Source organism: Nerophis lumbriciformis, linkage group LG02 (assembly GCF_033978685.3).
Source record: "Nerophis lumbriciformis linkage group LG02, RoL_Nlum_v2.1, whole genome shotgun sequence".
Classification (NCBI taxonomy): domain Eukaryota; kingdom Metazoa; phylum Chordata; class Actinopteri; order Syngnathiformes; family Syngnathidae; genus Nerophis; species Nerophis lumbriciformis.
The window spans coordinates 2,597,501-2,613,366 of NC_084549.2; the positions used below are offsets into that span (position 1 = coordinate 2,597,501).

At 42.7% G+C, this 15,866-nt stretch overlaps 1 protein-coding gene across 1 annotated transcript in view; it reads left to right on the forward strand.

The window, feature by feature from the left end:
* The window catches only part of pibf1 (progesterone immunomodulatory binding factor 1), a 137,895-nt gene that overhangs the window by 95,988 nt on the left and 26,041 nt on the right, over positions 1-15,866 (forward strand). Inside the window, exon 15 of the mRNA XM_061927332.2 lies at positions 5,374-5,476. Coding sequence (XP_061783316.2) covers positions 5,374-5,476 — 103 coding nt within the window. The remainder of the gene's footprint in view (positions 1-5,373; positions 5,477-15,866) is intronic.

Genomic DNA, 15,866 nt, shown 5'->3' on the forward strand with positions numbered 1-15,866 from the left:
TACAAAAATGTTGTTTTGAAGGGGGAATAGCAAACTTCCTGTTGATTTTTGCTGGGGGTTTTCAATTTATGAAATGTAGGTCTAAGTGAGACCTACTTAGAGGTTTTTGTTTCATGTCTTTCCGACCTTCCCAGTGGGAGTTACAGGCAGTTTTGTCCGTTTTTTCATCCGAGGAGCAGTTTTTTGTGCGTTTTATAAAAAAATTGCGCTAGAGCACAATTTTGAGATTTGGGGTTAGGTTTTTTTATTAGATCACAATTTTTGCCAGTCCTGATGTGTGCGTTCAGTTTGGTGAGTTTTGAAGCATGTTAAGGGGGTCAAATTACAGCTCAAAGAGGCGAAAGTGACTGTTTTTAGTACTTTTTTGTCTTGAAGGGGGAATTGCCAACTTCCTGTTGATTTTAGCCCGACAATGTACTATTATGAAATGTAGGTCTAAGTCAGACCTACATAGAGGTTTTTGTTTCATGTCTCTTCGACCTTCCTAGTGGGAGTTACAGGCAGTCTAGTTTTTTTTTTCCTAGGGGGCGCTAGAGCGCAATTTTGAGTTTTGGGGTTCGTTTTTTTTTTAAAAAGGCAATTTTCGCAGGTCCTGATGTGTGGGTCAAATATGGTGAGTTTTGAAGCATGTTAAGTGGGTCAAATTACAGTTTAATGTGGCGGCGGAAGAATAAAGAATAAAGAATAAAACCTTACAAATTCAATAGGTCCTTATGTCCCATTGCATAAGGACTCCCTGTGGGAGTCCTTATGCAATGGGCCATGCGGGCCCTAATTAAAGCTGCAAGCAGCATTGGTCGGGCCCGCGTATTTGGCAGGTGCTAGTCCTAAGTGTCCCAATACTTTTGTCTACTTTTAGTCTGAAGTGTCCCAAGACTTTTGTCTAGTGTACCTACCTTGTCTGCATTGTGTGGGCACATTGGTGCTTCCTGCTTTTAAGCAGCCATCTTAAAAAAACAGCAGCGCAGCAGCATCAGCGCAGCGGGTCTTTGAAGGGTCATAAAATCAAAACCGGAGCAGGTATTAAAAATCCCATCTATGCTTTTACTCACAAGGGTTTAATCTCTCTCCTGTGTTAGTTTGAAGCCGAAACGACAAACGCGCTCAGAGGAGATAGATTTTGAAAAAGGTGACCGGTTTTTACAAAAATTTTGTTTTGAAGGGGGAATAGCAAACTTCCTGTTGATTTTTGCTGGGGAGTTGTCAATTTATGAAATGTAGGTCTAAGTGAGACCTACATAGAGGTTTTTGTTTCATGTCTTTCCGACCTTCCCAGTGGGAGTTACAGGCAGTTTTGTCATTTTTTTTCTTTCGAGGAGCAGTTTTTTCTGCGTTAGAGCACAATTTTGAGATTTGGCGTTAGGTTTTTTTATTAGATGGCAATTTTTGCCAGTCCTGATGTGTGTATTAAGTTCGGTGAGTTTTGAAGCATGTTAAGGGGGTCAAATTACAGCTCAAAGAGGCAAAAGTGACTGTTTTTAGTACATTTTTGTCTTGAAGGGGGAATTGCCAACTTCCTGTTGATTTTTGCCCGAGAATGTACCGTTAATGAAATTTAGGTCTAAGTCAGACCTACATAGAGGTTTTTGTTTTATGTCTCTCCGACCTTCCTAGTGGGAGTTACAGGCAGTCTAGTTTTTTTTTTCCTAGGGGGCGCTAGAGCGCAATTTTGATTTTTGGGGTTTGGTTTTTTTATCAAACGGCAATTTTCGCCAGTCCTGATGTGTGGGTCAAATATGGTGAGTTTTGAAGCATGTTAAGTGGGTCAAATTACAGCTCAAAGAGGCGGCCGGTATAATAATAATAAGGAATAAAACCTTACAAATTCAATAGGTCCTTATGTCCCATTGCATAAGGACTCCCTTTGGGAGTCCTTTTGCAATGGGCCATGCGGGCCCTAATAATAAAACCTTACAAATTCAATAGGTCCTTATGTCCCATTGCATAAGGACTCCCAAAGGGAGTCCTTATGCAATGGGCCATGCGGGCCCTAATTAGCTAACCTCAATGAACTCAAAATAGCTTAAAATAAGTATATTCTCACTAAAAACAAGTGCACTTTTCTTGGTAGAAAAAAAAAGACCTTTTTGCTCAATATGTTGAAAAATATTCTTAAATGAAGTAAATGCTAGTGCCATTATCTTGACATAATGATATGACATTTCTTGAAACCAGCAAATTTATACTAAAAACTAATTAATTGTTCTTAATGGAAAGGCAACAAGGCAAGCGCTTGTTACTCTCGGGGTCTCCTAGCCGCTCTGGCTAAATCATATTGTCTAAAAATGCATTTTTCCATCGACAACATGACATCATCGCGCCAAGTGCGTGCTCTTTCAGTCAATTAGTGCGCATATATACAGCCCGGCCCCCGGCCAAAAATTTTTTTAATTGTAATTTTGAAGAATTTATCTGAATGTGCATGAACTATTTCTGTTCAAAATTGTTAGAAATGTTAAATGTTTAAATATTAACTGTCAGTTTACTGTACTGTGCCAACTGTACTACTATATGAGTACCTATTTTCTATTGTTTCATTGTAAATAAAACAGCAAAGTCCATTTGACTGTCATCTGTTTTGATTATGAGACACAATTGTGTCAAAATCATGATGTTTTTTTTCATGCTTAAAATAAGAAATTATTACTTTAAAAAAAGTAGTTTTATACAAGCATGTTTTACTTAAGGCTGCAACAACTAATTGATTAAATCGATTATAAAAATAGTTGGCGATTAATTGAGTCATCGATTCGTTGGATCTACGCTACGCGCATGCGCAGAGACAATTTTTTATTTTTTATTTTTGTAAAAAAAAAATATATTTAAATTTTTTTTTTTATAAACCTTTATTTATAAACTGCAAGATGTACAAACAGCTGAGAAACAATAAACAAAATAAGTGGTGCCAGTATGCTGGGGTTTTTTTTCAATAAAATACTGGAAAGGATGCCGTCAAGCTGAAGAAGGAGTCCTATCGGGTTCTTTTGGCTCATAGGACTCCTGAGGCAGCGGACAAGTACCGACAGGCCAAGCGGTGTGCGGCTTCAGCGGTCGCAGAGGCAAAAACTCGGACATGGGAGGAGTTCGGTGAGGCCATGGAAAACGACTTCCGGACGGCTTCGAAGCAATTCTGGACCACCATCCGCCGCCTCAGGAAGGGGAAGCAGTGCACTATCAACACCGTGTATGGTGGGGATGGTGTTCTGCTGACCTCGACTGCGGATGTTGTGGATCGGTGGAGGGAATACTTCGAAGACCTCCTCAATCCCACCAACACGTCTTCCTATGAGGAAGCAGTGCCTGGGGATTCTGTGGTGGGCTCTCCTATTTCTGGGGCTGAGGTTGCTGAGGTAGTTAAAAAGCTCCTCGGTGGCAAGGCCCCGGGGGTAGATGAGATCCGCCCGGAGTTCCTTAAGGCTCTGGATGCTGTGGGGCTGTCTTGGTTGACAAGACTCTGCAGCATCGCGTGGACTTCGGGGGCGGTACCACTGGATTGGCAGACCGGGGTGGTGGTTCCTCTCTTTAAGAAGGGGAACCGGAGGGTGTGTTCTAACTATCGTGGGATCACACTCCTCAGCCTTCCCGGTAAGGTCTATTCAGGTGTACTGGAGAGGAGGCTACGCCGGATAGTCCAACCTCGGATTCAGGAGGAACAGTGTGGTTTTCGTCCTGGTCGTGGAACTGTGGACCAGCTCTATACTCTCGGCAGGGTCCTTGAGGGTGCATGGGAGTTTGCCCAACCAGTCTACATGTGTTTTGTGGACTTGGAGAAGGCATTCGACTATGTCCCTCGGGAAGTCCTGTGGGGAGTGCTCAGAGAGTATGGGGTATCGGACTGTCTGATTGTGGCAGTCCGCTCCCTGTATGATCAGTGTCAGAGCTTGGTCCGCATTGCCGGCAGTAAGTCGGACACGTTTCCAGTGAGGGTTGGACTCCGCCAAGGCTGCCCTTTGTCACCGATTCTGTTCATAACTTTTATGGACAGGATTTCTAGGCGCAGTCAAGGCGTTGAGGGGATCTGGTTTGGTGGCTGCAGGATTAGGTCTCTGCTTTTTGCAGATGATGTGGTCCTGATGGCTTCATCTGGCCAGGATCTTCAGCTCTCACTGGATCGGTTCGCAGCTGAGTGTGAAGCGACTGGGATGAGAATCAGCACCTCCAAGTCCAAGTCCATGGTTCTCGCCCGGAAAAGGGTGAAATGCCATCTTCGGGTTGGGGAGGAGATCTTGCCCCAAGTGGAGGAGTTCAAGTACCTCGGAGTCTTGTTCACGAGTGAGGGAAGAGTGGATGGTGAGATCGACAGGCGGATCGGTGCGGCGTCTTCAGTAATGCGGACGCTGTATCGATCCGTTGTGGTGAAGAAGGAGCTGAGCCGGAAGGCAAAGCTCTCAATTTACCGGTCGATCTACGTTCCCATCCTCACCTATGGTCATGAGCTTTGGGTTATGACCGAAAGGACAAGATCACGGGTACAAGCGGCCCAAATGAGTTTCCTCCGCCGGGTGGCGGGGCTCTCCCTTAGAGATAGGGTGAGAAGCTCTGTCATCCGGGGGGAGCTCAAAGTAAAGCCGCTGCTCCTCCACATGGAGAGGAGCCAGATGAGGTGGTTCGGGCATCTGGTCAGGATGCCACCCGAACGCCTCCCTAGGAAGGTGTTTCGGGCATGTCCGACCGGTAGAAGGCCACGGGGAAGACCCAGGACACGTTGGGAAGACTATGTCTCCCGGCTGGCCTGGGAATGCCTCGGGATCCCCCGGGAGGAGCTGGACGAAGTGGCTGGGGAGAGGGAAGTCTGGGCTTCCCTGCTTAGGCTGCTGCCCCCGCGACCCGACCTCGGATAAGCGGAAGAAGATGGATGGATGGATAATCGAAGTAATAATCAAAAGATTAATCGATTTTCAAATTAATTTTTAGTTGCAGCCCTAGTTTTACTCAATATAGGTAATCAAATCTCAGCAACAAGCTGTAATATCTTACTGAGATCATTTAGGACCAAAACACCTAAAACAAGTAAAACACTCTAACATAAAATCTGCTTAGTGAGAAGAATGATCTTATCAGACAGAAAATAAGCAAATATCACCCTTATTTGACATATTTCATCTCACTTAGATTTCACTTTTTCGCAGTGCTGCCATCGTGCACAATGTTGTGGCTTGTTTTACATGTGTGTGTTTTCATAGTCTGCGCTCACTTTTTTTGGTTAGTGAGTCGACACAAAGCGGCTAAAAAGCTCATATTGATCTCATCTGTCATGGTTACGTAACCCACCAGGGAAATATTGAAGTAACACCAGTGGTAACTTGCAGTGTTTTGGAATTTTTCTTCACTGTGTGTGTGTGTGTGTGTGTGTGTGTGTGTGTGTGTGTGTAGTGTTCACCTGGCCCGCAGGGTGCTGCAGCTGGAGAGGCTGAACACATCACTGAGGAGCGAGTTGGAGAGACACCAGTCCCAAACAGGCCAGATATCTGAAGAGGTGAGCGCATAAACGGTGCACAAAAATCAAATCAAATCAAATCAACTTTATTTATAAAGCACATTTAAAATTTACCACAGGGGTAGCCAAAGTGCTGTACAATGGACAGGTTAAAAGATAAAACGAGTACCGAGCAAACACAACACAACACAAACAGAACACGATAAAAAATAAATAATTAAAATAGAATAAATAAAAACAGGTTCACAGCAGGTGTATTATGGGGCGCCATTGCAGGATGGATATCACTCAGTGTTAAAAGCCATGGAATAAAAGTATGTTTTTAAGAGAGATTTAAAAACAGGAAGAGAGGAGGCTTGTCTAACACTCAGAGGTAGGTCGTTCCAGAGCTTGGGAGCAGCAGGGGCGAAGGCTCTGTCACCTCTAAGCTTCAGCCTTGTGTCAGGGACCGTCAACAGCAGTTGATCGGCTGATCTTAAGGATCGGGTGGGGCAGTAAGGCTGAAGGAGGTCGGAGAGATAGGTTGGCGCGAGGTTGTTTAGACATTTAAAAACAAATAAAAGGAGTTTAAAATTGATTCGGTAACGCACAGGGAGCCAGTGAAGGGACGCTAAAATAGGGGTGATGTGCTCACGTCTGCGGGTCTGTGTTAGCAGACGAGCAGCAGAGTTCTGCACGAGCTGCAGGCCTGGCTAATGCCTACATACAGGGCATTACAGTAATCAAGACGAGTCGAGATAAAGGCGTGGATTAATTTCTCAAGATCATGTCTTGATAGAAGCGGTTTCACTTTCGCTATTTGGCGTAATTGATAAAAGCTTTTTTGAACGACGCTGCTGATTTGTTTTTCGAATTTAAAATCTGAGTCAAACTTTACCCCCAGGTTCGTGACACAGTCGCTGAGATACGGGGTCAGAGTGCCGAGGTCAACGTCGGGGGAGGGAGAGCGACTTGGACCGAACAACATAACTTCTGTTTTATCTTCATTTAGGCTCAGGAAGTTAGCTGAAAGCCAGACTTTGATGTCGTGCAGGCAGTCAATAAGACGTCGAACCGTGTTATTTTGTGCCACGGGAAAATAAATCTGGCAATCGTCGGCGTAAAAATGAAATGCAATACTGTACTTCCTAAAAATAGAACCAAGGGGGAGAAGGTAAAGCGCAAATAAAATTGGGGCAAGGATTGAGCCCTGGGGGACCCCATGTGGTAAAGGAGCTGTGGACGACATAAAACTGTCTACTTTTACACAAAAACTCCTGTCGGTTAGGTACGGTTGAGGGCGGCGCCCTTAATGCCCACACAGTTCTCAAGACGAGTGATTAAGGTGGCGTGGTCGACGCAGCAGACAGATCTAAAAGCACCAGGACAACATATTTACCGGAATCAGTTGACAGGAGGATATCGTTAAAAACTTTTAGAAGCGCTGACTCTGTGCTGTGGAGGGCTTTAAAACCGGACTGGAACAGCTCAGTGGTACCATTATCCTCTAAGAAGGGCAACAACTGACTGTAGACAACCTTCTCTAATAAAAAAAGTATTATGGGATGTTTGTTTGGAACTTTCATCCCACCAACAACACGCGTGGCTTATCTCGCACGGCCCCCGCCCCGTCCAAACAGCACAGACGTTCCAATGTTGTTTTTTTTTACGAGGGTTGGGATGATTTACTGCAGGTGTTTTGACGGCGTAACAAGTTATTATCGCACGCCGGCTCCCGCCTCCTGGCACCGGGCGGGCGCCGTTGTCGCGAGGAGCTGCGTCTTCTTGCCGAGCGCAGAGTTAATCCCGCGCGACGCAATCGGCTCCGTCTCTTGTCACGGAAATGTCAGGTGCGTGTTGGGTGAAGGTGCAGACGGGGGGGGGCAAACACCCGCAGAGCTCAGGCGACAAAGTGTGAGAAGTTGGAGCCGTAGTACCTGTCCGTCACACTTGTTGACTCAGGCAGAGAGCACGGCCAAGAACCTTGACGGTTACGCTCTTTATCCTCTGTAAGCACTAATCACAGAAGATTGTGTTGTGTGTGTGTGCGTGTGTGTTCTTGTATTTCTACTCTTCTTGAGACATCAACAGGGAAAAGTATCTTCCATTTGAGGACTGGTGAACAAGTCAGGGCCGAAAATCATGGTCCCAATACGGAAAACCGTTGCATCTAATAGAGAGCCAAATATTAGAGTCCGTGAACATTGCTCCAAAGTCAGGATTTTTTTTTGTTGATTAAATGTGCATGCAAAAGTAAACATTGACAGGTGCAAAGTTAAAGTAGCAATGATTGTCACACACACACTAGGTGTGGCACAATTATTCTCTGCATTTGACCCATCAACCTAGATCACCCCCCCTGGGAGGTGAGGGGGAGCAGTGAGCGTCAGCGGTGGCCGCGCCCGGGAATCATTTTTGGTGATTCAACCCCCAATTCCAAGCCTTGATGCTGAGTGCCAAGCAGGGAGGTAATGGCTCCCATTTTTTATAGTCTTTGGTATGACTCGGCCGCGGTTTGAACTCACAAGGCGGCAGTGGTGGGACCAAGTCATTGTTTTGTAAGTCTCAAGTCTTTGCCCTCAAGTCCGAGTCAAGTCCCGAGTCAAGACAGGCAAGCCCCGAGTCAAGTCCAAAGTCAAGACTGGAAAGTCTCAAGTCAAGTCCTAAGTCCTGCATTTTGAGTTTCGAGTCCTTTCAAGTCCTTTTAACCACAGACTAATATATTAACACAGATTGTGTATGCTTTTCAAACGCTGTATTTATTTATTAAAACAAGTGCATTTTAAATTGCAGGAAAGAAAATTGTGCTGACATTGCACTTTATAATAGCACTATTAACCAGTCATTTTAAACATTAACTCATTCCTTTACAGAACAAACACATTGAAAAATAAAGTGCAAATGTACTTATTTGTACAAAAGTGTTAACATTGAAAAAACATGACATATACGTGAACATAACAAAAAAGTTGTACTTTTTATATGTCAGGGCCCTATGCTGCATTGCATTTGCAAAAGACCAAATTAGCCAAGAGTCTGTCAGTCATTTGTGCACGATGGGGGCGTAGTATGATGCCACCATGGCTGAAAACTCGCTCCACTGGAGCACTGGAGGCAGGCACTGCCAAGACTCTCATGGCCACTCGGAACAGTGAAGGAAGAGTCTTCATGTTCAATGCCCAGAACAAAAGGGGGGAGAGAGTTGTTTTGGGTTGGTGCACTACTTGTAAGTGTATCTTGTGTTTTTTATGTTGATTTAATTAAAAAAAGAAAAGAAAAAAAAAAATTATTTCTTGTGCGGTCCGATACCAATCGATCCACGGACCAGTACCGGGCCGCGGCCCGGTGGTTGGGGACCACTGAGGTAAACAACCAACAGTATGTCAGAAAGCTAGCTAAAACGGTACACTTATTTATAATATAGTATACATTTTAACTGACCTTTATTTGACTATTTTTGTCTTTTTTTAGGTGGCTAAAATACGCGGTGCTGCTGACCGCCGTCTAACGTTACGTGTGATATATTGACTAACGTAACCCTGCTTAAAAAAATCACTGAACAAAAAGTATGAATAAGGTAGTGAACTGCAACAGATTCCCGTGTTTGCAATAACGTTATAACGTTAGCAGTGAGTTTACAGCCTCAACTGATTTAACTACACAGCAAATAAAAGTCACGTTACTTAGCCAATAAACGTTATCTTACATTCAAAACTTACCGTTCTTTGTGCAACTTCAAATGCCGGACGAAGTTGGAAGTTGTTGCCTCTCCATCAGTCATTTTGGAACCGCATGTGTTGCATACTGCAAACCGTTTTGTGTTGACCACCTCGTAATTTTTATACCCAAACAAAATTATTTTAGGTATAATTTTTTGTTCACTGGCGTGTGGTTTGGACATGTCTTCTTCGTTGGTTGTCCTGCAATTTGATTGGATGAATGCTGTGTGATGAAAACAAAGCAGATCTAATTTGATTGGCTGTTGTACTGAGAGCACACCAGCTGACACACGCAACGCTGATAGACAAGTACACAATGAAAAATACGGAGCGCTCCCGAATAACTTTTTCATCTTTGGGTTTTGGGGAAAGTAGCAAGTCATGTCAATTCAAAAGGCTCAAGTCCAAGTGAAGTCACAAGTCATTGATGTTAAAGTCTAAGTCGAGTTGCAAGTCTTTTTACATTTTGTCAAGTCGAGTCTAAAGTCATCAAATTCATGACTCGAGTCTGACTCGAGTCCAAGTCATGTGACTCGAGTCCACACCTCTGCAAGGCGGACACTCTTACCACTAGGCCACTGAGTAGATTCGCAAAGGCAGCAATACATGATAAAACAAGATGGCAGCTCAAGAAGGACTTCCCTATTCATCCCCGAAAAAAAGCCGGCAGGTGAACAGCTGATTTTACGACTTCTGGTGCTTCACGTTGCACGGTGAAGTACATATTCCGTACAATTGACCACTAAATGGTAACACCCCAATAAGTTTTTCACACTTGTTTAAGTCGGGGTCCACTTAAATTGATTCATGATACAGATATATACTATCATCATAATACAGTCATCACACAAGATAATCATCAGGGTGTATACATTGAATTATTTACATTATTTACAATTCGGAGCTCCCCCTGGTGTTGTGGTTAAGGAAGTAGTTTGACATGTACTTCGGTATCAGGGAGGTGTAGCGGATTTTATAGACCAGGCTCAGTGCAAGTTGTTTTACTCTGTCCTCCACCCTGAGCCAGCCCACTTTGGAGAAGTGGGTAGGAGTGAGGTGTGATCTGGGGTGGAGGTCTAGAAGTAATCTGACTAGCTTGTTCTGGGATGTTTGGAGTTTAGATTTGAGGGTTTTGGAGGTGCGAGGGTACCAGGAGGTGCATGCGTAGTCGAAAAAGGGTTGAACGAGAGTTCCCGCCAGAATCTTCATGGTGCTTTTGTTGACCAGAGAGGAGATTCTATAGAGAAATCTCGTCCGTTGGTTGACCTTTTTGATTACCTTGGTTGCCTTTTTATCACAGGAAAGATTAGCCTCTAGAATGGAACCTAGGTAGGTGACCTCATCCTTCCTGGTGATAACAATGTCACCCACTTTTATAGTGAAGTCACTGACTTTCTTAAGGTTGATGTGGGACCCAAACCGGATGGATTCCGTTTTACCCAAGTGTATGGATAGCTTGTTGTCAGCGAGCCAGGTGCAAGTTCTACAGAGTTCAGCACTGAGGATTTTCTCCACCTGTGACTTGTCCCTTGTCCGATACCAGCAGGGCCGAGTCATCCGCAAACAAGTGACATCTATCAAAATGAGGGTGGTCCCAAAAAGGAGGGATTTTTTCAAATTGACTGTGTGTCGCTTTTAAAAGTGCTCCCCCTCTGGTCAACACATACCTGCCAACTACTCCGGTTTTCCCGTAATCAGTACGGTTTTCATCAACCTATTCCGGGTTACGGTTGCAGTGATAAAAAATACGGTTTTTCATTAATTAAAAAAATATATTTTTAAAAGTTTTATTCACGAAATCGCGTAACAACAATGACAATCGACCGTAACTTCCTATCGAGCCATTCCGAATGCCATGCGCGAGGCTATTTATAGCACCGCTGCCAAGCACGAGGCACCAGTTGCCATTGTTTCCAAACGAGCGAACGATCATGGAATCAGCCGGAGAAAAATGGCAAACGAGTCTTAAACCGAAAAGAAAACTGCAGTCATTCCGTGAAGAATATTCAAAAGCCTATCCGGGAATAATTATCCGTTCCAAAAAGGGTGAAAACTACGCGAATTGCACCTTGTGCAGACAAGATTTTTCGATCGGACACGGAGGAATTAGCGATGTAAAAGACCACGTTGGGACAAAAAAACACAAGTCTAATGCCGTTGCTAAATTTGGATTTTAGCCACAAAAAGGTAATGACACCAATGTTATCTATTGGAATTGTTTAGTACTGTTATACTGTTAAAAGTGTTTATACTATTTATGCTTTCAAGTCCAAGTTGAAGAAATCTTGTTAAATGTTGACAGCATAACTACCAAAATACAGAAGTATGTCCTTAATATTTTTGCAGTGCTATTTCTGTTGAAAAGTTCAAATGATTACATTAGAGATGTGATGTGCCACTTTTCAAGTGTCTGATGGCTTCAATTAATTTTCATTCATTTTTCATATTTTGAATTCTTTTGAAAGGCTTACAAAAAAAACTACATTTGAATTGTAATTCCATGCTATTGACAGGACTATTAATTTTAATGAAGTTAGCTTACCATGTTTACAGTATGATAATTGTGATAGAAATGTGAATTTTAGGCACAGAATATTTTTTACAATTGAACAAGGCAGTAGATTATACAAGCTTGGACAGAAAGTTAATAATGACACCAATTTTTTTTTTAATGGAATTGTTTAGTACTGTTTTACCATTTGTTTACTGTAAAAAGTGTTTATACTTTCAATGAACAAATTGAAGTCTTGTGAAAGGTTGACAGGATAACTGGCATTAACTGTCAAAATAATTTCAAACTATTGAAGTTAGCTTACAGAATAAACATGTCAATCAACCCATATGATTTTTGCTGTAATATTTTTGTTTTGAAAAGTCACTGTGACTGATAGAAAAGTGATGGTTTTAGCAACATTTTAACCTGTCTGGATGCTAATAATCATTTTTGCGTCGGGGGGCGAAGGAACCCCCCACCAGGACTTTGGCCTGTGGCCCTTGGACCCTGGCTACTAGGTTTTTTCTGATTTCAAAAGTTGGCAGGTATGTCAACATATGAAATAACAAGTGTGTGTACAAATCTTAAGTGCTCGCGTCTGGTCAACATATGAAATAACAAGTGTGTGTACAAATTTAAAGTGCTCCCTTTGGCCCAAATTAATTAAAAAAAATAAATTAACTGTAGAGACATACTGTAATAACTTGAAGTGAATAATGAAATTAAAAAAAAAGAATAAATAACTGAAAGCTTACCTTTTTTATATTTGCATAGTACCGTATTTTCCGCACCATAAGCCGCCCTGGGTTAAAAGCCGCGCCTTCAATGAACGGCATATTTCAAAACTTTGTCCACCTATAAGCCGCCCCGTGTTATAAGCCGCATCTAACTGCGCTAAAGGAATGTCAAAAAAACAGTCGGATAGGTCAGTCAAACTTTAATAATATATTAAAAACCAGCGTGATGTGGGCGCGCATGGAGTCGTATATCAACATGGACGGAGCTGCGTGAAAAAAGCCACCCGGCCTCTTCGCGTAAACTTCCCTTAACCACTCGCTCATCTTTTCTTCATCCATCCATCCCTTCGAGTTAGCTTTTATGATGACGCCGGCTGGAAAGGTCTCTTTTGGCAAGGTCTTCCTTTTGAATATCACCATGGGTGGAAGTTTCTGGCCATTAGCATGGCAAGCTAGAACCACAGTGAAGGACGACTTCTCATTCCCTGTGGTGCGAATATTCACCGTACGTGCTCCCGTTGTATCCACAGTGCGGTTCACAGGAATATCAAAAGTCAGTGGAACCTCGTCCATGTTGATAATGTTCTCTGGCCGGATCTTTTTTTCAGCTATCTTGTTTTTACAATATGCACGGAAAGTAGCCAGCTTTTCTTGAAAGTCTTTAGGCAGTTGCTGTGAAATAGTAGTCCGTGTGCGGATGGAGAGATTGCGTCTTGGAAACCTGTCGCTTAGTAGGAGCCATTTTGTGGTCTTTACAGATGTAAACACACAAAGGAAATGAAACGTACGGTGATATCCGCGCGCTTCTTCTTCTTCTACGCGGGCGGGTGGTTGCTTACAGTAGAAGAAGAAGCGCTTCCTGTTCTATGGGGGCGGGTGCTTACCTTGGCGGTTGCTTGCGTAGAAGAAGAAGCACTTCCTCTTCTACGGGGAAAAAAGATGGCGGCTGTTTACCGTAGTTGCGAGACCGAAACTTTATGAAAATGAATCTTAATATTAATCCATATATAAAGCGCACCGGGTTATAAGCCGCACTGTCAGCTTTTGAGTAAATTTGTGGTTTTTAGGTGCGGCTAATAGTGCGGAAAATACGGTATGTCTATATTATTAATGTTGTAAATACAAATATTTATATATCTAGAAAGGCTGGTCCTAAAGAATTAGGCATTTTTCGGAGGTCTCTAGAAGGTAACAAATACAAGAAGTGCGTGTGTGTGTGTGTGTGCGTGTGTGCGTGTGTGTGTGTGTGTGTGTGTGTGTGTGTGTGTGTGTGTGTGTGCAGCGCAGAGACTTTAATTCGGGGTGTGAACAAGGTCACGTGTCTACTATTTTAAAAGTCTGATTTGAAATAGCAAAAAGCACAAACGCCACTGTCCAGTGAGCATCGCTTCTCTTTTCATTGTTCTTCTTTATTTGGCTTTTTTTTTGTTTTTTTGTTGAGATTTGGTGGAGAAAAGAGGGGCGGGGCCCACTGGCGGCTAAATAAACCAGCCATTCAGCTGTCAGCTTATACAGGTGACTAGCATTCATCAGGAATACCTTATGATTCACTGGGTATGAAAAGAAAGGTGAAAAATGACAGTTTCTTCACAGGAGAAGGGTGTTAACCACTTCACCACCCACACAGACTGACTCCACTATTGTCCTTCTCGCCCTCTCATGGGCTGTAAAAGTGGTTTAATGTGTAACAACAAGCAAACTATCAGTTTCCCCCCCCAAGATTTGAGCGCAGATAGCGACTGAAGTTGAGAAGTAAAGCTGCCTCGGCCTCCATGGAAGTCTCTGCATCTCCACTTCATACTTTTATTAAGTGTCCTTAAATCAACTACTATCATAAGTAGGGCTGTGAATCTTTGGGCACCACACGATTCGATTCAATTCTCGTACGTAACGATTCGAATCAGAATCGATTCTCGATTAAAAACAATTTTTGATTCAAAATCAATACTTTTTTAATAACATTGGATGCCAGTTTTATAATGAACTACATTCCTCCATATAATAGATAAACAGCTCTGATCAATTTCTATATTACTTAAAAGAAAACTGTTTTTGTTTAATAAAATTCTACCCAAACATTTAATAAAGTCAAATACAAATTAAAGCTGCAAGCAGCGTTGGTCGAGCCCGCAAACTTGGCAGGTGCTAGTCCTAAGTGTCCCAATACTTTTGTCCAGTGTTAGTCCCAAGTGTCCCAATACTTTTGTCCAGTTTTCGGCCTAAATGTCCCAATACTTTTGGCCAGTGGTAGTCATAAGTGTCCCAATACTTTTGTCTACTTTTAGTCCGAAGTGTCCCAATACTTTTGTCTAGTGTACCTACCTTGTCTGCATTGTGTGGGCACGTTGGTGCTTCCTGCTTTTAAGCAGCTATTTTGAGAAAACAGCAGCGCAGCAGCATCAGCGCAGCAGCATCAGCGCAGCGGTTCTTTGAAGGCTCATAAAATCAAAACCAGAGCAGTTATAAAAATTATTTCGATAACTTTTATTTGGAAGGGTTCAATCTCTCTCCTGTGTTAGTTTGAAGCCGAAACGACAAACGCGCTCAGAGGAGATAATGTTTGAAGAGAAGTGACCGGTTTATATATAAAAAAAATTGTTTTGAAGGGGAAATTGCAAACTTCCTGTGGATTTTTGCTGAGGGTTGTCAATCTATGAAAAGTAGGTCTAAGTGAGACCTACATAGAGGTTGTTGTTTCATGTCTCTCTGACTTTCCCAGTGGGAGTTACAGGCAGTTTTGTCATTTTTTTCTTCCGAGGAGCAGTTTTTTCTGCGTTTTATTAAAAAATTGCGGTAGTGCACAATTTAGAGATTTGGGTTTAGGTTTTTTCATTAAATCACAATTTTAGCCAGTCCTGATGTGTGTGTTCAGTTTGGTGAGTTTTTAAGCATGTTAAGGGGGTCAAATTACAGCTCAAAGAGGCAAAAGTGACTGTTTTTAGTACTTTTTTGTCTTGAAGGGGGAATTGCCAACTTCCTGTTGATTTTAGCCCGAGAATATACTATTATGAAATCTAGGTCTAAGTCACACCTACATAAAGGTTTTTGTTTCATGTCTCGCCGACCTTCCTAGTGGGAGTTTTTTTCCGTAGGGGGCGCTAGAGCGCAATTTTGAGTTTTGAGGTTTGGTTTTTTGATAAAAAGTTTTGCCGTATATTACTGATGTGTGTGTAAAATTTGGTGAGTTTTGAAGTATGTTAAGGGGGTCAAATTACAGCGCAAAGTTGCGGAAGAATAATAATAATAATAATAATAATAATAATAATAAGAAAGAATAAAACCTTACAAATTCAATAGGTCCTTATGTCCCATTGCATAAGGACTCCCTGTGGGAGTCCTTATGCAATGGGCCATGCGGGCCCTACTAATAATAAGAAAGAATAAAACCTTACAAATTCAATAGGTCCTTATGTCCCATTGCATAAGGACTCCCTGTGGGAGTCCTTATGCAATGGGCCATGCGGGCCCTAATAAGGCAACAAGAGAAGTATCCAACACTT